The sequence below is a fragment of the Elgaria multicarinata genome, chromosome 18, assembly GCF_023053635.1.
Source record: "Elgaria multicarinata webbii isolate HBS135686 ecotype San Diego chromosome 18, rElgMul1.1.pri, whole genome shotgun sequence".
Classification (NCBI taxonomy): Eukaryota; Metazoa; Chordata; class Lepidosauria; order Squamata; family Anguidae; genus Elgaria; species Elgaria multicarinata.
This window is the reverse complement of record NC_086188.1, coordinates 22,339,375-22,363,685: the sequence shown is the minus strand read 5'-3', so window position 1 is coordinate 22,363,685 and position 24,311 is coordinate 22,339,375. Positions and strand designations below refer to the sequence as shown.

The window sequence follows — 24,311 nt, the reverse complement described above, 5'->3', positions numbered from 1 at the left end:
ACGTGCCCATGATTTCCATGCCTCGCTTGCACCCCATCCCCTCATTAAACATGCAGGTGTGCGCGCACACACTCAGTCCATCTCGCAGCTCACCTTCCCTGGGATTTCCGGCGTGGCGGTCCATGGCGGTGCCATTTTGAATGAGGCGTCAAGTGGTAGATCAGCTGCCGGCAGATCCGATCCGAGGACTTCCAAGGGTCACATCCCTGAAAGCACGAGACGGTCAACCAGGGACGCTTTATCAATCATCCTCATCCGAGCGCCAGCCAACGTTCTCTGCAAAGAAGGTTTTCTGCAGATGGATCCATACCCCCTGACACTGCTGGATGGCCTGGGCTGGGCCTGGGGCCTTGCAGAGCCAGCTCAAGGCTGCCAGGCCAGGAACAGAGCAGCAGAACAGGACTGTGGAATGCATCCCCCACTGGAGCCAATGGGAATATTATTATTATTTACATTTATATACCGCCCCATAGCCGAAGCTCTCTGGGCAGTTTACAAAAGTTAAAAACAGTGAACATTAAAAACAAAAATACCAAATTTAAAACCATAAGAAACAAACAAAACAATCCGTTAAAAACAATTATTCTGGGGTCAGTTAAAAAACTCAGCATATGCTATTAAATGCCTGGGAGAAAAGTCTTGACCTGGTGCCAAAAAGATAACAATGCTGGCACCAGGCAAGCCTCCTTGGGGATATCACTCCATAATTGAGGGGCTACCACTGAAAAGGCCCCCTTCCTTGTTGCCATTCTCTGGGCTTCCCTCAGGGTAGGCACCCGGAGGAGGACCTTAGACGTTGAGTGTGATATATGGGTAGGTTCATGTCGAGAGAGGCGTTCCATCTGGTATTGTGGTCCCAAGCCACGTAAGGCTTTATAGGTTAAAACCAGCACCTTGAATTGGGCTTGGAGACGTAAAGGCAGCCAATGCAAGTGGGCCAGAGTGGGTCTTATATGCTTGAATCTTCTCGTTCCGGTTATCAATCTGGCCATTGCATTTTGCACAAGCTGCAGCTTCGGAACCATCTTCAAAGGCAGCCTCACGTAGAGCGCATTGCGGTAATCTAACTTGGAGGTTACCAGGGCGTAGACAACTGAAGCCAGGTTATCCCTGTCCAGATAGGGCGTAACTGGGCAACCAACCGAAGCTGGTAGAAGGCACTTTGTGCCACCGAGGCCACCTGGGCCTCAAGTGACAGAGATGGTTCTAGGAGAACCGCCAAGCTATGAACCTGCTCCTTCAGGGGGAGTGCAGCCCCATCCAGAACAGGTTGAACACCCACTATCCTGTCAGAAGAACCAGCCACTAACAGCATATCAGTCTTGTCTGGATTGAGTTTCAGTTTATTAGCCCACATCCAGTCCATTATCGTAGCCAGGCACTGGTTCAGCACATCCACAGCCTTACCTGTTGAAGATGAAAAGGAGAAATAGAGCTGTGTGTCATCAGCGTACTGATGACAACGCACTCCAAAACCCCAGATGACCACACCCAACGGTTTCATGTAAATGTTAAACAGCATAGGGGACAAAACTGACCCTTGCGGAACCCCATACTGGAGAATCCACAGAGCCGAGCAATGTTCCCCCAATACCACCTTCTGGAGCTGACCAACCAGGTAGGAGCGGAACCACTGTAATGTAGTACCTCCTTCTCCCAACTCAGCCAGGTGCTCCAGAAGGATACCATGGTCGATGGTATCGAAAACCGCTGAGAGATCAAGGAGAATCAACAGTCACACTTCCTGTCTTTCTCCCGACATAGGTAATCAAACAGGGCGCCCAAGGCTGTTTCCATGCCAAAACCAGGCCTGTAACCCAACTAAAATGGATCCAGATAATTAGTCTCATCCAAGAGTGTCTGGAGCAGGCCCACAACCACCCGCTCAAGGACCTTGTCCAGGAATGGAACATTTGCTACTGGCCTGTAGTTATTAAGATTTTCCAGGTCCAAGGAAGTTTTCTTCAGGAGTGGTCTCACTGCCGCCTCTTTCTGACGGCCTCGGACCACTCCCTCTCACAGAGAGGCATTAATCACTTCCTTGGCCCAGCTGGCTGCTATCTTTAATTAGCCAAGAGGGGCAAGGATGCAATACAGAGGTGGTTGCACAAACCTGTCCAAGCACTTTGTCAACATCCTTGAGCTGTACCAACTGAAATTCCTCCAAGAAAACTGGACAAGACTGTGCTCTGGACACCTCACTAGATTCATCTGCTATAACACTGGAATCTAAGTCCTGGTGGATGCCAAAGATTTTATTCTGGAAGTGCCCAGCAAATTTATTACAGCAGGCCTCAGATGGTTCTACCATGTCCTTGGGGCCAGCATGTAATAGCCCCCAGACAACTCTGAAAAGCTCCACTGGGTGGCAGGTAGATGATTTGATAGTGGCAGCAAGGTATTGTTTTTTTGCTGCCCTCACTGCCCCGAATATACCTTACTATAGGCACTTACCAGTGCTTGGTTGTATCCACCAGGAGTTTGTCTCCATCTGCCCTCAAGCCAGAGCTGTACGAGCTCTACTCCAGTTACACAACATCAAAGCACAGAGTGCTATAGAAGATATCTGGGCGCTGGTCTCCAGATGTGTTGGACTGCAACTCTCATCATCCCTCATTGGCTATGTTGCCTGGGAATGATGGGAGTTTTAGTCCTACACATCTGGAGGGCACCAGCTTAGGGAAGGCTGCTCTCAGACTGGCGGTAGTCCAGAGGAGAGCATGGCCAGCCCTGCTGCTGCTGCTGGAGCGAACGAGGATTTCCTCCACAGCCTTCTGCATGCATCCCACCATGAAGCTCCACCCCCCCCCCCCCATGCTCCCATAGGAGACCAGCCATGGCCTTCTGGCTCATGATGTGCAGCACATACATCACCCTCCCACTGGAACCAGCGAGCGTCCAAGAGGGGCTGTCTGGAGACAGACTGCAAAGAGCAGTTCTGCAGGCAGCTTGTCCAGGGAGGAGGGACGCCGGATCCCAGAAAGTGAGGTGGGCCCCCCTGGAACTCAGCCCAGCCTAGTCCTCCCCCTGCCTGCCGAGCTCTGAGGGGATCACCCAGGCCAGAGCAGGCAGCATTCTCTCTCAGGCCAGCTGTGCAAATGGGTCTGCCTTTTAAGCATCTATGGTGCAGCTCCCACCAGGTGTGGCAGCAGTTTTCCGCCAAGTGGCAACTGCGAGGTGGAGCATGCTGGTAGAAGAAGCCTAGTTCCCCGGCGCTGATGAACTTCTCGTGGTGTGGCTGTAAAATGTGAGAGGAGCCCTGATGCCGGATGAGGCCTTCCAGATGCCCCTGGGAGCTCAGGCGGCCCTCCCCTGCCGTTGGGTGCTCAAAGGCATGCTGCCTCTGGACATGGAGGCTACATTTCCCTATCATGGCAAAGATCCTCCTAGGGAGGCCTGCTGTTCAACACCGCAGGAGTTAAGCGTTGTGGATTTGTGGTTATTCGTATGTGTAGCAGAATTGGGTTCTGCCTGCATTGGAGCTCCATGGCAGAAGAAAGACCGACCCCCCCACCCCAAGCCAAAAATAAGCCAGAGGGTGAGACAGCCAAGGTGCGGCCACCCTTTGCAAGCAACAGCAGCACACACCTGCCTCCTGCTGAAGCTGGGTGAGGGAGCTGGCATCGTCCTGCACAGTTCATCCCCACTGGCACAAAGAGCAGACGTGCAACTGGGCTCTCTCAGTGTTGGTGAAGCTGGAGCATCCCCAACGGACGGACGGACGGAGGGTCAGACTCTGCTTGAAGACCTCCAAGCAGGGAGAGCCCATCACTGCCCCTCAAGGCCTGCTATCCAATCCCATTATTAAGTTCACGAACTCTCCCCCCCCCCCAGTGACTGATGCCCCTTAGATCTCGTCCTGCCCTCTGGGGTGGCAGCAGAGAAACAAGTTCTTCGGGGATTTGATAAGGCCACACAGCCCTCTTGGAGCACTGTGGATATGCATGTGTGACATGGGTTGTCATGGTAATGGAAGGAGGGGAATAGAAAGCGGCGGCAGTTGGGAGTGGTTAGAAGAGGGGGCGGGGAGAAGTGAAGGAGAAAAGAGAGGAGGAGGAGGAGGAGGGGGGAGAAAAAGGAAAGGAGGAAGGTTTTCAAGGGATTTGGGGAGGATAAGAAAGAGAAGTCCACATTGTACAGAATGGCTGAAGGAGCAGGGAGTTGGGCAGCTGGCCACGGTGAGCAGCATTTCAGGAGCGGCATAAGAAGCTAACCCCGGCAACGCGCAGGGCCCTGCAGGGACGGCTGGACAGTTACTTAGGAGATAACTCAGGGACTCACAGTGTGTTAATGGGTAAGTTGTTACTAATAAATTCTTAAGTTTTGTAAAAAGAAGGGCCTCCGTGTTTGACTAAGTCCTGGTGCCTCACCCAGATTCCTTACTTACAGTCACACATGTGTTTTGTTGCATACATGCACATGCCAATGTGCATGCACATACATGCGCACACACACACGGGTGCGAAATGTCCAGTGGTAACCCTCACCTTCTTGGGGCACTGCAGGTCTCTAGCGAGGCTCATCAGGAGATCATGGGAGATTGGATCCACAAGGTTTAGGAACGCTGCATTCTTGTAGAGAACTTCGCTGAGGAACGTCCCTTCTAAGCCAAGGTCCTGCAGGAAAAGACCAGAAGATGCACCCGGGCATCAGCACCCGGTCTGGGCCAAAGCAAAGGTGAGTGGCAGCTCCAGCAGCAGGAGCTTGAAGGCGAGTGGCAGCTCCAGCGGCAGGACTGGCCACCACACAGCCACTTGGGCCAAGGGGGCATTCAGGCGAGAGCTCCTGGCAGCACCAGGGAGAGGTTGCTGCTTCTCTTTGTGGGGAACCAACGATAGTGGGTTGTGCCTTTGAGATAGCCAAACCCTTCTGCTCTATTTCAGCACAAGACAGGAATATCTGGCCGTCAAGCCTGGCTGCTCTTTTAACATGTACAGTGACAATGGGGGGTGGGGGTGGAGTCCAGAATTCCCAAGTCGTATGAGACCTGGGAGAGAGGGGCCCTGTCCCCTAACTCCACTCAGAGAAAGAGGCACCCAGCTGTCACTCAAACTCATTCTGATTCCTGACTCCAAGCTGAGCAGAAGCAGAGAAGAGGAGCTGTCCTACCTGGACTAGAAGCTACAAAAGGAAGCCAGCTCTCAGAGAGCGAGTGATCAGGGCGAGCAAATAGGAGTTTGTCAGAGGAAGTGTAGTGAAAGAGGAGACCAAGGCAATGAAGAGAGAGGCCTCAGGTAAATACAGGAGGCTGCCATTTCCAAGAGGCCATGTGCTCCTGAGGGCTGAGTTAAGGGGCATATCCTGAGAGCTGCTGCTGGGCCTGAAGGGGTGTGGCCTGTTTGCTCTCAGCAGCTGAGTGGGCAGGGGTTTGCCTTATAGGCTCTTTTGAATTCTATGATTCATTCCAACTCCTAGCTGAGAAGAGCCGCCCCAGCTGGACTAGAAGCTACATATGGAAGCCAGCTCCCAGAGAGAGTGATCAGAGCAAGTGAAAGGAAGAGCAAACAGGAGTTTGTCAGGGGACATTCGGCAGGGGAGGAAAAGGGGAAGGTCCTTTACAAAATGTTCTTCTCTTACAACACACTTATATAGTAGGGGACTTTGTTGTTCAGCTTCAGAGAGTACAGAGAGCACAGGCAATTCCAATACAATCAGAAATCAGAAACAAAACAGAAATAGAAAATATGGACAGAAAGGAGTCTCTAGTGGTGGTGACCTGCAAAGTGTGTGTGCAATGTTCGTGTTTATGCCTGAGATCGACATGGCACACACCTGCAACAAGTGCAAGCTGGTTACACTATTGGAAGAAGTGAGAGGACATGAGCGGTGAGTGTCCACCCGCCAAGGAATAAGTGAAGGCGAAGAGTTCTTAGACAGAACGGTGGAACTGTAACAGCAACAAGAAGCACAAGAGATTGGAAAGCAACAGCAAGTTGAAGTGGAGAATGCTGAGGTGAGGAAAGCCAAGGAAGAGGAAACTCCCTGGACAAGGGTGACAGGAACAGAAGAACCAGAAGACATTCTCCACCAATGGAAGCATTAGAGTTAAGCAACCGCTTTCAGCTACTGGAGGAGACTGAAGGTCAGCTTCCAGTCCCAGGGCCCTCCAGATGTGTTGGCCATGCTGGCTGGGGATGATGTGATCTGTAGTCCAACACATCTGGGGGGCACCAGTTGGGGGGAGGCTGTTGTAGACCCTGCAGTCCCAGCTATTTATTTATTTATTTATTTATTACATTTTTATACCGCCCAATAGCCGAAGCTCTCTGGGCGGTTATTTATGCTATTCTATGATTCTATGATCTCTAGATCATAGAATCATAGAATAGCAGAGTTGGAAGGGGCCTACAAGGCCATCGAGTCCAACCCCCTGCTCAATGCAGGAATCCAACCTAAAGCATCCCCGACAGATGCTTGTCCAGCTGCCTCTTGAAGGCCTCTAGTGTGGGAGAGCCCACAACCTCCCTAGGTAACTGATTCCATTGTCGCACTGCTCTAACAGTCAGGAAGTTTTTCCTGATGTCCAGCCGGAATCTGGCTTCCTTTAACTTGAGTCCATTATTCCATGTCCTGCACTCTGGGAGGATCGAGAAGAGATCCTGGCCCTCCTCTGTGTGACAACCTTTCAAGTATTTGAAGAGTGCTCTCATGTCTCCCCTCAATCTTCTCTTCTCCAGGCTAAACAGGCCCAGTTCTTTCAGTCTCTCTTCATAGGGCTTTGTTTCCAGACCCCTGATCATCCTGGTTGCCCTCCTCTGAACACGCTCCAGCTTGTCTGCGTCCTTCTTGAATTGTGGAGCCCAGAACTGGACGCAATACTCTAGATGAGGCCTAACCAGGACTGAATAGAGAGGAACCAGTACCTCACGTGATTTGGAAGCTATACTTCTATTAATGCAGCCCAAAATAGCATTTGCCTTTCTTGCAGCCATATCGCACTGTTGGCTCACATTCAGCTTGAAATCTACAACAATTCCAAGATCCTTCTCGTTTGTAGTATTGCTAAGCCAAGTAACTTGTAACTGTGCCTTTGGTTTCTATTTCCTAAATATAGAACTTGGCATTTATCCCTATTAAATTTCATCCTGTTGTTTTCAGCCCAGCACTCCAGCCTATCAAGATCACTTTGAAGTTTGTTTCTGTCTTCCAGGGTATTAGCTATCCCACCCAATTTTGTGTCATCTGCAAATTTGATCAGCGTTCCCTGCACCTCCTCGTCCAAATCATTAATAAAAATATCGAAGAGCACTGGGCCCAGGACTGAGCCCTGCGGTAACCCACTCGTTGCCTCTCCCCAGTTTGAGAAGGTTCCATTGATTAGTACTCTTTGACCAAGAGTCTCACTGGGCAGCTGCCCATGTTCCAAGCAGGCAGACTCACTATGCAGCTCAGCTTGACTGGGAGCCACACAAGCAAGGGCACCTGACTGTGGCTGTAGCCCCAGGCCTGGCCCGGGTGCGGCTACAGTCAGCCAGGGGAAACGAAAGGACCATGCTAGACAACATGTCCCCTTCTCTGTTGCGTCAATGGGTCACCCCAAGAGGCAGCTCTTGATTCAAGGGCTGGTAAATCCTGGCAGGTAAATTGTTCCATGACAGAATGTAAAAGCTGCACATATAGTTGTGAGAAAAACTTTGTGAATCCTAATGATAATTATGGAAATTCCATAGTTTTACCTAGACTGCCTTCGTGCCACAAAACCAGTTCTTTTCTAAATATCCAGTAGGGTTTATATTAACCAATTCCTTGTCTGGTGAAATAAAACAATGCTTAAGTGAGGCAAACAATGAGTACTTAAAATTCAGGGTGCAATGATGCCACGATCCAAAGACATTTCTGAGGATCTCAGAAAAGCAGTTATTGATGCTCAGCCATCTAGAAAGGATTTCAAAACCATTTCTAAGAATTTGGGGCTCCACTAATCCACTGTCAGACAGAGAATCTACAAATCGAGAAGTCTCAAGACCAGAGTCACTCTACCCAGGAGCAGTCACTCTACCAAAATCTCTCCAAGAACAAACTGGCTAATCATCCAGTACATACGTACATGTACACGTACACACACACACACACGCCTCCCAGAGTAACATTCAAGGATCTGCAGGCCACTCTTGCCCTGGCTAATGTGAGTGTAAATGACTCAAATGATCAGCAAAATACTGGACAAGAATGGTGTACATGGGAGGATAGCCAAGAGGAAACCAAGGTTCTCTAAAAAGAACATTGCTGCCCTTCTGAAGTTCGCTAAAGATCACACAGATCATCCCCAAGACTTCTGGAACAAAGCCAAGTCAAAGGTAGAACTTTTTGGCAAAAAAACCCCCACTGAGTTCAAACAGAAGAACCTCATCCCCACTGTCAAGCGTGGTGATGGGGAAGTGATGGTTTGGGCCAGCTTTGCTGCCTCAGGACCTGGACGGCTTGTCATCATTGCCACAACCATTAGTTCTGCAGTGTATCAGAAGATTCTAGTGGAGAATGTCAGGCCATCCATCCATCCGTGAACTGAAGATGAAAAGTGAACTGAAGATGAAAAGATGAAAAGTGGATCATTCAACAAGACAATGATCCCAAGCATACAGGCAGATCTACCAAAGAATGGCTGCGGAAGAAGACATTCCCTGTTCTAGAATGGCCTAGTCAAAGTCCAGACCTAAAATCCATGGAAATGTTGTGGCATGCAAGGAAGCCCTCAAATGTCACAGAGTTGAAGCTGTTCTGTAAGGAAGGATGGGCCAAAATTCCTTAAAACCAATGTGAGAGACTGACCAACAGTTACAGGAAATGTAACTCGAACTCATTGCTGCTCAAGGGTGTGGCCACCAGGTACTGAATCTAAAGGTTCACATACTTTCCCACACTTGGATATTGACTGTTGAATCAATTGTGGATAAATAAATACTGGAAAAGTATGATGTTGGGGTGTCATTATCTATTGTTCTTTATCTGGGAATATGGGGTTAGATTAAGATCTAATAACAGTTTAGATTGGAAATATTTGGGTTCATAAACTTTTTCTCACCACTGTATGAAGTAGTTGTATGTTATATTGTATGTTTTACAAATGAGTGTTTGGAGAAATAAATGATAACCACAAGGCTGCTCTCACAATTCACCTGAAGTCCAAATTTCAAGGTCAAATTCTGAATGTCAGCATTTCCGCAGAAGTGTGTTGCCACACAACAGACAATATGCTTGACATTCCTCAACCACTTGCCTACACCAGGGATGGGCAGAAGGAAGATCTCCAGATATTTTGGACTTCAGCTCCCAGAAGCCCCTGCCATCAAGACCAGTGGCCAGAAATTACGGGAGTTGTAGTCCAAAACATCTGGAGATGCACTTTTGACCAGCCCTCTGGATCTTTTAATGGGTGGAATTCACTGTCACAAGATGTGGTGGTGGCCACCAACTGACAGGACTTCAAAGGGGGAGGGGGAATAGACAGGTTTATCTCAGTGGCTAAATGGACCCTCCATGTCTAGATGCAGTGTACCTGTGTTTGCCAGCAGGACAAACATGGCAGAGCAGCTCGTTCCTTCATCCCGCTCTTGCGGTCTTCCCACTATTTATTTATTATTTATTTATTTATGACATTCATATTCTGCCCTATATCATTAAGATCTCAGAGCGGTGTACAGATAAAAACATACAGTACAAAACAATAAATACGCACAGTTAAAAACAAATTAAACCATGATCCAAGTTAAAACAACATATAATTGAAAAGCAGTAAAAGCAGTTAAAACACTATCGGAAACAGATTTTGGACAAGGAGGCCCCTCCCTCGGTCCGATGCTGCAGGACCCTTCCTGTGGTCTGCCTCTGCCCCTCCGTTCATTGCAGCCCTGCTCATCCCCTCCCCTGGGTGTTCCCAGCCCATGATCGGAGCCTAGTAATGTGAATGCATTTTACTGTCAAGAGTATCCACCATGTAAACAGAGAAATCTGACAACAATCTTAGTTCTCTGATTCTGTACAGGAAGTTATATTTACTTAGATTGCAGTGTTTAATTGGTTGGTTAGTCAAATAAGACTTTTAATTGATTAAAATGGTGCCCCAGAGTAGATTTATATAGATTTAAGACAAGCCCCTCTACTCAGCGGATGATGCAAGCATCCTCTTTAGAGGCCTCCTCCCTTTTCTCTCACTTGAAGAGGCCGTCCCTCTGAAATAGCACCTGCCACAACACAGATGTGCATTATACTAGAAGGAAGTATGCTTCTTGTTTCAGAAATATTGAATGCAAATTGAATCCAAAGATTAATCAATTAAATGCCATGTGACTAATGAATTACTTTTCCTTTTGTTATAATTAGATTAAAGCCATACAGCAGGAGACGTGCATCCGATGTCCACCACAGGCAGTAGAGCTTAAACTGTAGAACTGACACCCAGCTGTTTCTCTTGATGACATGAGATGGTTTGGGATGCTGTGGAAACCCAGCCCAAACTGTCCCTTGTTGGCTGCAAAGGGCTGGATGGGGGACAAGATGAAACATCACTTTGTTTTTGAAAACTCACCTGGAAACTCTGCTGAAGGGCAGTACAGGCATTTTAAAATCGATTATCCAGCCAGCTGGAGGCCAGTGCTGGTGGGCTTCCTGACTCAGGCCTAGAGGTGCAACCTGTTCCAGGTGGGGCTGCACTCCTCTCGAAGGAGCATCCGCCAGCGCTTGTGGACGCTTGCCATCCAGTCCTGCTCAGTGGCAGCAGTGACTCAGAGCGCCCTTTGCCAGCTTCAGCTGGTGCCTCTGCAGCAGTCAGACACTGCCACAGTCCTAGTCCAGGTGAGACTACTACAACATAATGTATGCTTGTGAGGCTGCCCTTAAAAAGTGTTCAGAAACTCCCAATGCCAGATTATTAGCTAGAGCTAGTTGCTAAAAACGTATTTTTCACCAATTCTGTTCAATCTGCACTGGCTGCCCGTTTGGTTTTGGATAAGGCGACCACATGAAAAGGCGGACAGGGCTCCTGAATCTTTAACAGTTGTATTGAAAAGGAAATTTCAGCAGGTGTCATTTGTATATATGGAGAACCTGGTGAAATTTCCTCTTCATCACAACAGTTAAAGCTGCAGGTGCCCTGCCCTCTTTTAAATCTGGTCACTCTAGAATAGCTCCTGCACCTTTAACCTGTTGTGATGAAGAGGGAATTTCACCAGGTTCCCCATATATACAAATAACACCTGCTGAAATTTCCTTTTCAATACAACTGTTAAAGATACAGGAGCCCGATCCTCCCTGTCACCCTAGTTTTGGACTCAAATTGAGATGCTGCTTTTGACCTTTACAGCCCCATTACAGACCCTCTTTCAGCCGGAGGGCTGAATGCAACTCCAGAGCAGCTCTGGGGGGTGGGGGCACATTCCAGCAGTGAGCAGGGCCAAGCAGCAAGGCCAGAATACCAAAAATGCCAGCATCCTTTAGCTGAAAGCTCATTCTGCCAGTAGCTGAGCCTGCGGAGAGGAACGTGAACCTTTTAGATCAGGGAAAAACTGCAAAAACCCAGAAAACCATGAAACAATTGGTGGTGGTTGGGGGAAAGGGGGCAGAGCCATCTGGGAAACCCCGGGGGAGGACTGGGCAGGTCCTGTGGCCCTGAGGTTCTGCCCTAAATGGCTTGGCTGTAGGGTTCAAATGTGTGACAGTCAGGGCCGGGCAAAGTTGGTAATAGGCCCGGGCCAGATGGGAAATGTAGGCCCCATTTCAAATCGCCCATTAAGTATTTTTAATCAGTTCTAAATACATATGAACTAGAATGATTTATAAAAAAGGTAATGGCAAGCGCTTTTATTCAAGATATATATAAGACATCACTTCTTCACATTCAGAAATGCTTTACCTGATTTTCTTTGGGTAAATTCATCAACAGCAACAGAAAAATCAATCAACTTTGCCTTGTCAATGTTAATAAATTAACAAATCTTTACCAAAGGGTCCCCCTTTGCCTCTACCAGAGGGACTCGGAGTAGGCCTCCTCAAAATTGTAGGACAGTTAAGCAGTTAGAAGCTGTTGAGTTGTATGTAGAGAGTTCACAGAGGGAGAGTCTGGGTTTGTCTGCTGAAGCAGTTTAGAACAGAGTAAGATCAACGTTTTATTGTTTTGGGAAAAGAGGAAACAGGAGGAGATAGATTTGACTAGTGGGTAGCGTAGACAAGGATACCTGATATACTGTATTGTAACAAACAAGTATTGCAACAAATGAAACCAGATGGATAAACTGCATGAACTTACTTATTGTTAAATAAACATTATTTTGTTTCATAAACTGGATTGGATTCTTAAAGTACCTGAGGTAAGGTACTGAAATATTTGGAGGCAGCAGTGAAGGAGAAGAGTGAATAGAATGGAGCAGAGAGCGCTGGGCTGGTTGCTGTGAGGCCAGGAAGCGCCACAGAACCAGTGAACGGCAGGACGCCGACTGGGTCCACGATGGATTGGGATCCTTTAATAGAGAGTAATAAAAAGGAGACCCCCCCCAAAAGAGCGTCCCTGATAGCCAGCCCCAAAAACGTTCTGCTAGTTTGACTCAGACTAGAGCGCTGCCAAATGGGATGTTGTTGCTGTTGGCTGAAGTGATTCAATATTGCCACGGCTTTTGCATTTTGCACTTTTAAATTGTTTTGTTTTAAATGTAAGCTGCTTGGGGAAAGAAAACACAATACATCACTGAACCTAAAATGGGGAGGGGTCTTCTGGGGTGGGTGGGCATGGATGACAGGGTGGATGACCGCCCTTCAAATGTCCCTCTCAGCAGTTTGGCACTTGGTGGCCTATAGCCAGCCTAAGGGTTCTGGGCAGGGGGCTGCCAAAAAAGTAGGGAGGGGGGCAGTCTAAAGACAAAACTGTAGCCTGTTTTTATTTAGCTGTTATTTTTGCAGCCATACTGTATTTATGTACGTTTTAAAAAAATCACTAAGCAACAATTGTTATGGTTCTTACCACCAATTAACAAAATAGTTTTTAAAAAATCAAGAATAACCCACTAGTAGAGAATCAATGATAAGCTCCCCCAGGAACATTCTTACCATAGAGTTGGGAAGGGGCCATTTCAGCCATCAAGTCCCACGCCCTGCTCAGACCAGGAATCCAGTTTAAAGCATCCCTGACAGGTGGCAGCCTGGTCTTTGCATGGAAGACCAACAGCCACGGAGGGAGGCCGGGGGTTCCGTCGCTCTGACCATTAGGATGCTTTCCCTGATGTGCAACCAAAATCTGCCTTCTTGTAACTAGTTATTTTGCATCCTGCAGTCCTGAATGACAGAGAACAGGTTGCAGCCCTCTTGTGTGTGGCAACTCCTAAGGTACTTGAAATGTTCGCATATCCTTCCATCTTCCCTTGCAGGACTTATTTTCTAGTCCCCCGATCATTAGTTCGATCATTAGTGCCATGCTGGATCAGACCAAGGGTCCATCTAGTCCAGCACTCTGTTCACACAGTGGCCAAGCAGCCATCGGCCAGGGATGAACAAGCAGGACATGGTGCAACCCATGGTCCCAGCAACTGGTGCACACAGGCTTATTGTCTCGAATACTGGAGATAACACACAACCATCAGGGCTAGCCTTTGCCTCCAGGAATTGATAGCCTTTGCCTCCAGGAATTTATCCAACCCCCTTTTGAAGCCAACCAGATTGGTGGCCATCACTACATCTTGTGGTAGTGAGTTCCATAATTTAACTATGTGCTGTGTGAAGAAGTCCTTCCTTTTATTTGTCCTGGATCTCCCACCAATCAGCTTCAGGGGATGTGAAGGTCCAGAAAAAACCTGGAAAAATTCAGAAAAAAACCGGAGGTTTTCCAAAGCCTTGTTTTTTTTCTGAAAAATTGAAAAAAATAAAGAAAAAACGGATTACGGGATGTTTTATTTCAGCATGATGAATAAAATGTTTAAGACAAGGTGTTCAGATATTTACTTCTCCCAATGATTTCTAAAAACTGGACAGTATCAGATTATTACAATGTCTGTGAGTCCTAGATTGCAAAGTTGAGAAGACAACTCTCAAATGCAAGAGGAAGATGCATTTCTGCCTCTAGGGGGCAGCACTGCCACGGAAGCAGAGCCTGAAACTAATAGTGATAGCTATAGGTCAGAAAATGAGTCTGCTTAATTTCATGCATATTCACTGAATCTTGGTCCCCCCCCCCCCCCGCCATTTTTCTCAGTTCTTTTTATGGGAATGGGGGCTTTATGTCTTGACACTGGAGGACTAGCGGAGACATAAATAATTTTCTTTGTTACTAATGGTGGTGGTTTCTTCAGTTGTTTTTTAAAATTGTTTTTTGCCTGCCCCTCATAAACTGGCAGAACCAAAGAGGTTCCTTACAGTTCAGGTGTTCCTAACAGTTCAGGAGGTTGTAGCTCCATTTGTTACCAAAAAAAGTAAATTAAATTTGTAATAATTGTTTGAATACACTAGTTTTAATATACCAAATATAATAATTTTATGCCAAACCAACTTGGACATAATTACATTTTATGTTCCTAAAGTAACAAAGTGACTTTCAATCTGCTAATTGCATTATTTCAATTTTGAAGTAATGCAGTTTAATGCTAATTGCATTATTTCAATTTTCCCGAAAATTTCCGTTTCCCCCTGGAAAAAACCCGGGGTTTTTCGATGACTTCAAAATTTCCAGAAATTTTACATCTCTAGATGACCCCAGGTTCTAGTATTTCGAGAGGGAGAAAAATGTCTCCCTGTCCACATTCTCCATACCATGCATAATTTTGTACACCTCTCTCATGTCTCCCCTTAGCCTCCTTTTTCCAAGCTAAACAATCCCAGTAGATGTAACCTTCCCTTGTAGGGGAGATGCTCCAGCCCCTTAATCATTTTAGTTGCCCTTTTCTGCACTTTTTCCAGCTCTATATCTTTTTTTTTAGGTGTGGTGACCAGAACTGTACACAGTATTCTAAGTGTGGTTGCTTATAAGTGTGTGCCCTTATACATAGATTTGTATGTACATAGATTTGTAGGATACTGGCCGTTTTATTCTCAATTCCTTTTCTAATAATGCCTAACATGGAGTTTGCCTTCTTTACAGCAGCTGCACACTGGGTGGACATTTTCATCCATCTGTCCACCTCAGTCCCAAGATCTTTTTCTTGTTTGGTCACTGCCAGCTCAGATCCCATTAGGTTATACATGCAAGTTGGGTTTTTTTGCCCCAACGTGCATCACCTTACACCTGCTTACATTAAACCACTTCTGCCATTTGGACGCCCACTCTCCCAGCTTGGAGAGATCCCTTTGGAGCTCTTCACAATCCCTTTGTGTTCTAACAACCTTAAATAATGTCAGAAAACTTGGCCACTTCTCCGTGTCCCCACCAACATGAGACATACACTATGGTGAGACATGGGAGAGGGCTTTCTCTGTTGTGGCACTCCAGCTATGGAATGCCCTCCCTTTGGAGGCCTGACTGGCACCAGCACTGGTTTCATTTTGGCACCAAATTCAGACATGGCTTTTTAACAAAGCCTTTGATGACTCAATTCACCAAGCCTGTACATAGTTTCAATTGGTTTTACTGTTTTAAAATTTTATACTGGTTTTTAGCTTATTAATGGTTTAATTTGTTTTTAGCAGCATATATTTATTGTGTGTATGGTTTTATCTGTTCACTGCCCTGAAATCCTTGTGATATAGGGCAGGATACAAACATTTTAATAAATAAGATCATTTTGAATGCTGTTTGTCTCCCAATTTATTTGCTTTCCCACACAATTTTGTGTAAACTGCAAATCTGATAAACATCATCCCCCCTCCACCTTCCTGTTTGATTTTCCTGCCATGGAATCCTACTTATCTGAATTTATTAAAATCTGCTTTCCTGAGGTCCAAGTGAGTTTACAAAGACATTTTGATGGGCGGCAGATTCTCATGCTTTCTTGGCTGCTTCAAAATGTATCATTTTGCATTTCTTGCAACTGCCTCCCAGTACAGTCTCCAGATTCTTCTGCTGCACCAGTGATGTTACAAGTTTAAGATATCTCAGTACTTTTAGCATAATTTCACTAAGGGAAAGAAAGACTATTGATCTGATTCAACAATTCAACAGCTGCAGTTTTCAGCAGACAAGTTTTTTCAGAAGGGTAAGATGCACTGATTAATGTGAACGTAGAAAGAAAGAATGAATTCTTTGACTGAATGTATAATTGTAACTGAAGCCAAGTGTCCAGTGCATCGTTCAACCAACAGGGGTTTTAAAGAATTGCCTTTTATAAATCTGAACGTGCCCCTAAAAAAAAAAGACTAACTGTTCAAATCAAAAATAATCCTTCCTCTCAGGTATCGCCTCGCTTGCTATATCTGAGATACACTGTGGAGCTGCCCCCAAATAATAGCATTTGTACCACTAAGAAGAAAAACAAGAGGCTATCTTGTTGATTTTCTAAATTTCCTGTAATAAATTAAATCATTCGTTTGTAGAAAATTGAGAGGGGTCGGCGCCCCCCTCCCCCGCGGCTACAGGGCCGCTTGCAGCCTTCGCGTGCTCAGCCGCGCCCCAACGCCGCTCTCCGCGCTCCCCTGGGTCGCCCGCCGCCCCGCCCCGCCCCCGGGGGAGCAGTCCCGGTGAGCGGAAGCGCCTGTTTAAGCGCCGCTCGCGCTCCCGGTCTCTCTCGCGAATAAGAACGGAAAGACACGAAGCGGGCCGGGGGCTACGCTAGAGAGTCCTGACCCTGAGCCCGCCCGGGCTGCTCCGAGGCAAAGCCGTGGCGGAGCTTCCGAAACGGCCTCGGCCCAAGACGGAACTCGGAGTCGGAGCCGCCGCTGCCGCCTTGCCGGCTGCTTCAGGCGATGCCTCCGCCCCGCCCTAGGCATTGGCCGCCCACCCGCCGGGGAGTCCGTCCGGAAGAGCGGCCAGGGCAGCCGCAGCGCCCCCGGCCGCCTGGAGCCCTGGCGAGCGGCGCAGGCAAGGCGGGCCGCGAGGGCCGAGCGCACGCCTGCAGCCCCAGAGCCGCCTCGCCCGGCCAGCGAACCCAGGGCCGAGCGGGGCGAGAGGGACACCCGCGCCGCGCCCAGCTCAAGCGGGCTCCGCTGGCGGCTCGTGCTGCCCTTCAGCTTGCCGGCCCGGCCCTCTGGGCAACAGCCTCCGCCTCGCCCGCGCCCTCGGCACCGCCAGCTCGAACGGGGGCTGCCCGCGGCCAAGTCTCGCGGCGGCGGCGGCTTCGCGCGTGGCCGGGCATTGCCGCACCGCTTTAAAATGGGAAATGCGGCCGAGGAGCCGCATCTCTTGCCTCGCTTACCTTTCGCAGGAGCCGGAGGAGGTGGACGGCGCGCTCGCGCTGGTGGTCGCGCAGGGTCTTCTGGATCTCGCGGATCCAGCCCACCCGCCTCACGTAGGGAGCCGGGCTGCTCTTGCGCAGCAGCCCGGGCAACTTCTCGGAGCCGAGCAGAAGCGAACCGAGCTGGAAGTCGGGGCTCCGGCGCCGCGGCGGCTCCTTTGTGCCTCGGAAGCCTTTCTTGGGGCAGGGGGTTGCGGCCGCCGCCTCCAGGCTGTTCTGCCGGCTCTGCCGGGAGCCCATGGCTCGCCTCCCTCTGAGGCTGCCTTGGGCGGGGGTGGGACGCAGTGCGGAGGAGAGAAGGCCTGCCCGTGCGCGGTGCGGGCTCTTCAGGCGCGGCAGCTGCAGGCGCGCCGGCGCCCCCGGGAAACCGCGCCAGGTTGGCGCCCTCGTTGCCCGGAGGGAGCCTCACCTTCCGGCTCCCAGCCCGCCTGTGCTGCAGTGCAACGCAACGCGAGGCCGGGCTCTCCAGCGAGGTCCCCCGTAAGGCAGCCGCGCTCGCTCGCCGGCCGGCCGGCCGGCCGCGGGTCCGCTTCGCACGCACGTGCGCCCGGCGGGGAGGGCAGGAGCGGAGCCGAGGCCAGGGGCGCCGCTGGAAGGCGGGCGCAGACGGGCGCACACCGGCAGCGAAGGGGGCGGCGGGGTGCCGCTTGTGTTGCGCAGGCCGCCCTGGCTCCGGTGTTGCGCAGGCTGCCTAGGCCCCAGCAGACCTGTGCCCGCGGGATTCCTTGCCCGGAGCGGGGAGGGCGCGGCCGTGCTCAATGCCCAGGCGCCCCCGTTCTAGTCCCCTCGGTGAGATCGTCTGTTGATCCGCGCCGCAAGGGTCTTGGGCCTGGCCCGCTGACTGGCCAAGGGTGCTCAACTGCTCGGGCTCCGCTCCATCACCTGGGTACAAGCCACGGAAACCCCAAATGCGGCTTGGGGAGCGTCAAGTACAAGAGCAGGCGGCGGCGGCGGCCTTGGCCTTATTCCTGGCCTTTTCCCACTTCGCGCAGCCTTGCTGCATTCACAGGTGCGGCTGTGAGCGATGGCAGGCACTCATGGGGGACAACCCACCCAGAGAGCAGCAGCAGGAGGGCCATCGGGCGGGTCCTCCAGGGCCCCTTGCGCAGCCAAGTCAAGTACAGCGCTGGCTTCCCTTCTGGCCTTTTGAAAATGGCTGCCAGGCCAAGCAGGAATGGGCAAGAGATCTCACAGCCAAGCGGAAGAGGCCTCTGCTTCCCACAGGCTCCTTGACAATGGGACAAAGTGGATGCGGACAACCAGAGGCTGCTCTCTTCCAGCGTTCTGGATTCCCATTGGTCCATCCAGGTGCCATGGGAGGTGGTAATGCACCAGCTGGTCTTCAGAATTATGCTGGGCCTGGAGCTGGCACAAAACCTTGCGAGAAGAAGCCTTTTCTCCCCTCCCCACACACCCCTTTAAGTTGTCCTTTTAAATAAGAGGTGGGTGAGAATTTCCATCAGAGGGTTTAAAAATAAGAACTTGCAAGATTTGCAAATTTCTTCATGTTTGTGGGGCTGAATCGGGCAGCCACCTACTTTTTTTTCCTGACAGGCTCCTCATCCTGAACATCTACCTGGCAGGCAGGTATAACATGGCCCTCTCCATTTGTCCTGAGTTAGCTTGTGTGAGTGCTGTGAAAGGGAGAAAAACCTCTCTCTATCCACGCCATGCATACATTTATGAACCTTTATCCTATTTTTCTAAACAACCCCCCCCCCCCCCCGCCCAAACATTGTAACCTTTCCCTGTAGTCAGGTTGCTCCAGCCCCTCGATCACTTTGGTTGTTCTTTTCTGCACCTTCTCCAACTCCACAATATCCTTTTTTGAGATGATGTACGGTAATTAGAACTATACATGGTATTCAAAGTGTGCTTGCACCATAGTTTAGTATAAATAACCCACAAAACCTCCACAGAAACCAAATTCTTCAACCCATTCTGGGCAGAAATCCATAAAATGACCTGGAATGCCAACTTTTGAGCTAGCTAAACCAACCCAATTCGCCAGTAACCAATAACAAAACTGGAATGATACAGTAAACCCCAAAATGTGTACAAAATCCCTACATTGTGGTACCCATTCCAGGGCATTAATGGCCAGCAATGACAACTTCAAGTGAGTCAAACCAAGTAATATAAATTTAATAAATGAATAAAACAAATTCACCAGTCATCTATGACTAGATGGCATCGATGCCATAAACCACAAAACCTCCACAGAAAACCTTGTCCCAGTACCTGTTTCAATAGCCCATATCCTGGGGAATGGCTCACCAAGCAAATTCACCTGTCGCACATGAGTTAGTTGGAACGTTGCAATAAGCCACTAAGCTTCCACTGCCCTGGAATTGGTGGATGAAGGTTGGATAAGAAATGAAAAGAAATTGAGGCATCCCAAAGCAAGAGATTCAGATTTGGCAGTGGAGTTGTGGACTGAGACCAGAGGAACTGAGTTGTGATAAATTCTGGAGCTGAACTAAAAGGATCCGGCGCCGGCTCACTTGGGCCTTCCTGTTTGTGGGAGTTGGCGTGGAGCCTCAGCCACAAAGGAGGAGCCCCAAAGCAACTCTGTGGTGCCCTGGCCATGAGGAATGTGAACATTCGCCCAGAGGCTCTTCTTGCATTAGCAATGCTGCCTAGTGGGGCAAGAAAAAATAAGGGGGAGTTTCCCCCCCCCGGGGGGAACAGCCAAGAAGTTGTCCCAGGGGCTCTGGTGAGTCTGACGTGAGCCTCTGTGCGATGGCCAAGCAGCACTGCCGGTGGACACCCGTCCCCACTTGGCTGCGGGCCTGAGGAGGCTCTTGAGCATGCTGAAGCTTGATGCCCAGACTGGACCAAAGGCTCCCTCCAACATCTGTTCAGACAGCCTTGTGTCCCAACAGCCAAACCAAGAAGGGAAATGCAGATCCTTGAATCCACCTGAGAAAGGATTCCTGGCAAATATCCCAGGAAAAGAGAGTTGGAACTCACGCTAAAAACTTCAGATTTACAACATGAATAGAAGTGTTACTTTGGACTATTTTCAACTACACAATTTACTGTTGCTTCCCAGCTGGGCAGCATCTGGCAAGGAATAGACAAACACTACCTGAATGTACTTGGGATCATTATTAGGACTTGGCAACCGGTGCCACAGGTGCTCTCTACTTGGGGCACATGTGAGTGGCAGCCTCAGGGGTGGGGTGGGGGCTTCATTGAGTAAAAGTCATTTTCATGGCTGTTCTTGTTTAACATCCTTGTAATTCAAGATGAAGCCCCTCCCCCATTATTTTGTTTGGCTCCTGGATCACAAGAGTGCCTGAACAGACATCACAGGGAACATTGGGTCCAGTCCTGATGTCTGAATATGGCATGGTTAAAGAGGTTTCTTGAGCTAATTTCCCCACCATTTGAATCCAGTGCATGGATTTTCACATTATCCATCTCTTGATTGCACCTGAGTGCCCTCTGCAGCGCTTGTGGAGCCTGCTTTGCTCCTTGGTATACTAGGGAGCTGCAGTCAATGGAACAGGCTGGATGTTGGCTAGAGAGCAAGTGGTGCAAGACTTCAAGCAAAGATGACTGTCTTGAATTACCTAATTTATGGGAGCCTGATTGAGCTGGTTCCCACCTAAAACCAGGTTCAAGGGTGATGAAAATCATACAGATCACAAATGGATTGGTTTAACAGTTTATTGGGTACACAAAAGATGATATATGGAGGTAGAAAGAATAAAGAAAGCTCACATCCTTTCAGGGTACAAAGCAGTTGTCCACCTGGTTGTATAACAAGGACACCATGACATAATAGAGATGTAAAATTTCCGGAAATTTTAAAGCCATGGGAAAAAATGAGGTTTTTTTCTATTTTTTTAAGGAAAAAAAACGGAAATTTTCAGGAAAATTGAAATAATGCAATATTAGCAAAAATTATTACATTTGGTATATTAAAACTAGTGTATTCAAACAATTATTACAAATCTAATTCACCTTTTTTACTTTTTTTGGTAACAAATGGCACTACAAGCTCCTGAACTGTTAGGAACATCTGAACTGTAAAGGAACCCCTTTGGTTCTGCCAGTTTATGAGGGGCAGGCAAAAAACAATTTTAAAAAACAACTGAAGAAACCACCACCATTAGTAACAAAGAAAATTATTTATGTCTCCGCTAGTCCTCCAGTGTCAAGACATAAAGCCCCCATTCCCATAAAAAGAACTGAGAAAAATGGGGGGGGGGAGGGGACCAAGATTCAGTGAATATGCATGAATTTAAGCAGACTCATTTTCTGACCTATAGCTATCAGAATTTGTTTCAGTCTCTGCTTCCATGGCAGTGCTGTCCCCTAGAGGCAGAAATGCATCTTCTTCTTGCATTTGAGAGTTGTAGTCTCAGTTTGCAACCTAGGACTCGCTTGTCCTTGGTGCACAGACATTGTAATAATCTGATACTGTCCAGTTTTTAGAAATCATTGGGAGAAGTAAATATCTGAACACCTTGTCTTAAACATTTTGTTCATCATGCTAAAATAAAACATCCCGAAATCCGTTTTTTCTTCATTTTTTTCAATTTTTCAGAAAAAAACCAAAAAAGGCTTTGGAAAAAACCCGTTTTTTCCCGGGGGGTTTCCGGGCCTTCACATCTCTACATATGGAACGCCTCTCCTTGGGGCTGGTGTGGAGCAGATTCTTCAGGCCACTTCAAGACCCCTTTTGAAGCGAGTCTCTTTTGTTCCCAGGGTTATACAGATCTTTGAGACACTGGAAACGTGATGAGCAGCTGTTTTCTTTAGAAAGCGAAGGGAAGAAGGCTCCCAGGTTAAGGAATGAAGTATTGCACAACACCTTTATCACTGAGAGCCGAGGAAAAATGTGGAGCTACAGCTGCCTGGCACCAATTGGTGGGGTGAAGGAAAGGTCAGAAAGCTTTGCTATGGAAGAGGCCCTGCTTCAGCTACCTGAAGCCTCCTAAAAGGTGCTCCCTACATTTGACTACTAGCTTCTTCTGTCCATGCCTAATATGACTATATATGATATTGATGTATCATATATATACTGGACAGACCTGTGAGAACTCACTAAGCCACCTTGCTATTTCTTCCTGTCAAAACCACTACAATGACAAAGCATACTCGAGAGCCCATAATTGCTGCCTCCATTGTGTCCTCAAGTGGGCATCCAGCAAAGCTCTTTGTAGTGGTCTGTGGGTTGTTAACACTTTCTCCAACCAATGGGGCCCTGGTTCCTTCAGAGACCCAATGTGACCTTCCTGTATTCCACTTAGAGGACAAAATCACTTGCCTCTGCAGCAAACTTGATGCTGTTGTTGGTGCAGTTCCAGTTGAGGTGTCGAATGCCACCATCTGCCTGATTTTGCGGGATAAGTTTCGTTTGCTGCAGCCTGATGATGTACTTGCAGCAATGCAGCCGGCCACATACTCTCTCAATCATTGTCGCTTCTAGCTAATAAAAGCTAGCCAAGGTGGTCTGACTGGGTGGGTCTGGGGTGTGGTGAATGCTTCTCTATTGGAAGGGGTGGTCCCTGCCGTTCTTAAAGAGGCAGTAGTGCAGCCACTCCTGAAGAAGCCTGCTCTGGACCCAGTGCTAGGGTGACCATATGAGAAGGAGGACAGGGCTCCTGTATCTTTAACAGTTGTATTGAAAAGGAAATTTCAGCAGGTGTCCTTTGTATATATGGGGAACCTGGTGAAATTTCCTCTTCATCACAACAGGTTAAAAGTGCAGGGGCTATACTAGAGTGACCAGATTTAAAAGAGGGTAGGGCACCTGCAGCTTTAACTTGTGATGAAGAGGAAATGTTAAAGATTCAGGAGCCCTGTCCTCCTTTTCATATGGTCACCTTAGTATCGCCCAGTTGCAAATATTCCTTAGAGAAGGTATTGTAGAGGGCCGTGGTGGAAGAACTGCAGGCACTGAATTGGAGGACACTGATTATCTAGACCCATTTCAATCTGGGTTTCAACCGGGTTACGGGACTGAATCCACTTCTGTCACCCTGATGGATGACCTTTATTGAGAGAGGGACAGGGAGAGTGCAACCCTGTTAATTCTACTCAATTTTCATTGGGTTTTGATTCCATTGACGATGGTATCAGCTGTAAATTACATGAGTTGCAAGATAAGCTGCGCCTAGAATCGTCAATTAATAGTCAAGGTCAGTATGCCAGAAATATCTATTGGAAGCCAAGTTCAACAGTACAGGTTTTTCAGGGATGTGCAGAAGAGTGGTTGAAGCCTTTCCAGGGTCAGATATCATTCAAACAAAGTCAAGGAGCTGGTAGGCAAGTGATAGAGTGCAAAACAAGACAATTGCTTCCAGAGATCAAACAGCATCTCCGACTTGCCTTATATTGGGATGCTGATGAGGGAGTGAAACCAGTTGCATTGGCTTTCAGGTAGCTTCTGTCTGTTCACGTGAAGGGCCCTTCCCCAAACACTCCCAGTTTCAGCTGTTCAGCCTAGGCTGCCCATATGGAAAGGAGGACAGGGCTCCTGTATCTTTAACAGTTGCATAGAAAAGAGAATTTCAGCAAGTGTCTTTTGTATGCATGCAGCACCTGGTGAAATTCCCTCTTCATCACAACAGTTAAAGCTGTAGGAGCCCTGCTCCCTTTTGTATCTGGTCACTCTAGCATAATTCCTGCAGCTTTAACTGTTGTGATGAAGTGGGGGTTTCACCAGGTGCTGCATGCATCCAAATGACACCTGCTAAAATTTCCTTTTCTATAAAGATATAGGAGCCCTGTCCTCCTTTCCATATAGTCACCCTAGTTCAGCCTTTCTCCTCTATCCCAAGCAGAGGCAATCAGAGACACAACTGCATTGACTCTGTGGGATGTGCGTTGGAGGCACTGTGTTAAAATGGATCCAGTCCTACCTGCAGGGTCAATTTCAGAGAATAACATTGGGCTATGGGGTACCATAGGGCACCATCTTGTCCCCAATGTTGTTTAACATCTATATGAAGGGGATTTGGAGCCAAGTGCCAGCAGTAACACTGATCACACACA

The 24,311-nt window shown here is 48.3% G+C and overlaps 1 protein-coding gene across 2 annotated transcripts in view; it reads right to left on the bottom strand.

Moving 5' to 3' along the window:
* LRRC75B (leucine rich repeat containing 75B) overlaps positions 1-17,758 on the bottom strand; it is a 29,146-nt gene extending 11,388 nt beyond the window's left edge. Inside the window, exons 1-3 of one of the 2 annotated variants that reach the window (XM_063144021.1) lie at positions 17,262-17,758; positions 4,488-4,616; positions 94-206 (exon numbers count right to left, since the gene is read on the bottom strand). In XM_063144021.1, coding sequence (XP_063000091.1) covers positions 94-206; positions 4,488-4,616; positions 17,262-17,540 — 521 coding nt within the window. In that variant the 5' untranslated portion in view covers positions 17,541-17,758. The remainder of the gene's footprint in view (positions 1-93; positions 207-4,487; positions 4,617-17,261) is intronic. The other variant, XM_063144022.1, reaches the window with a different exon arrangement.
* Between the last annotated feature and the right edge of the window lie 6,553 nt (positions 17,759-24,311).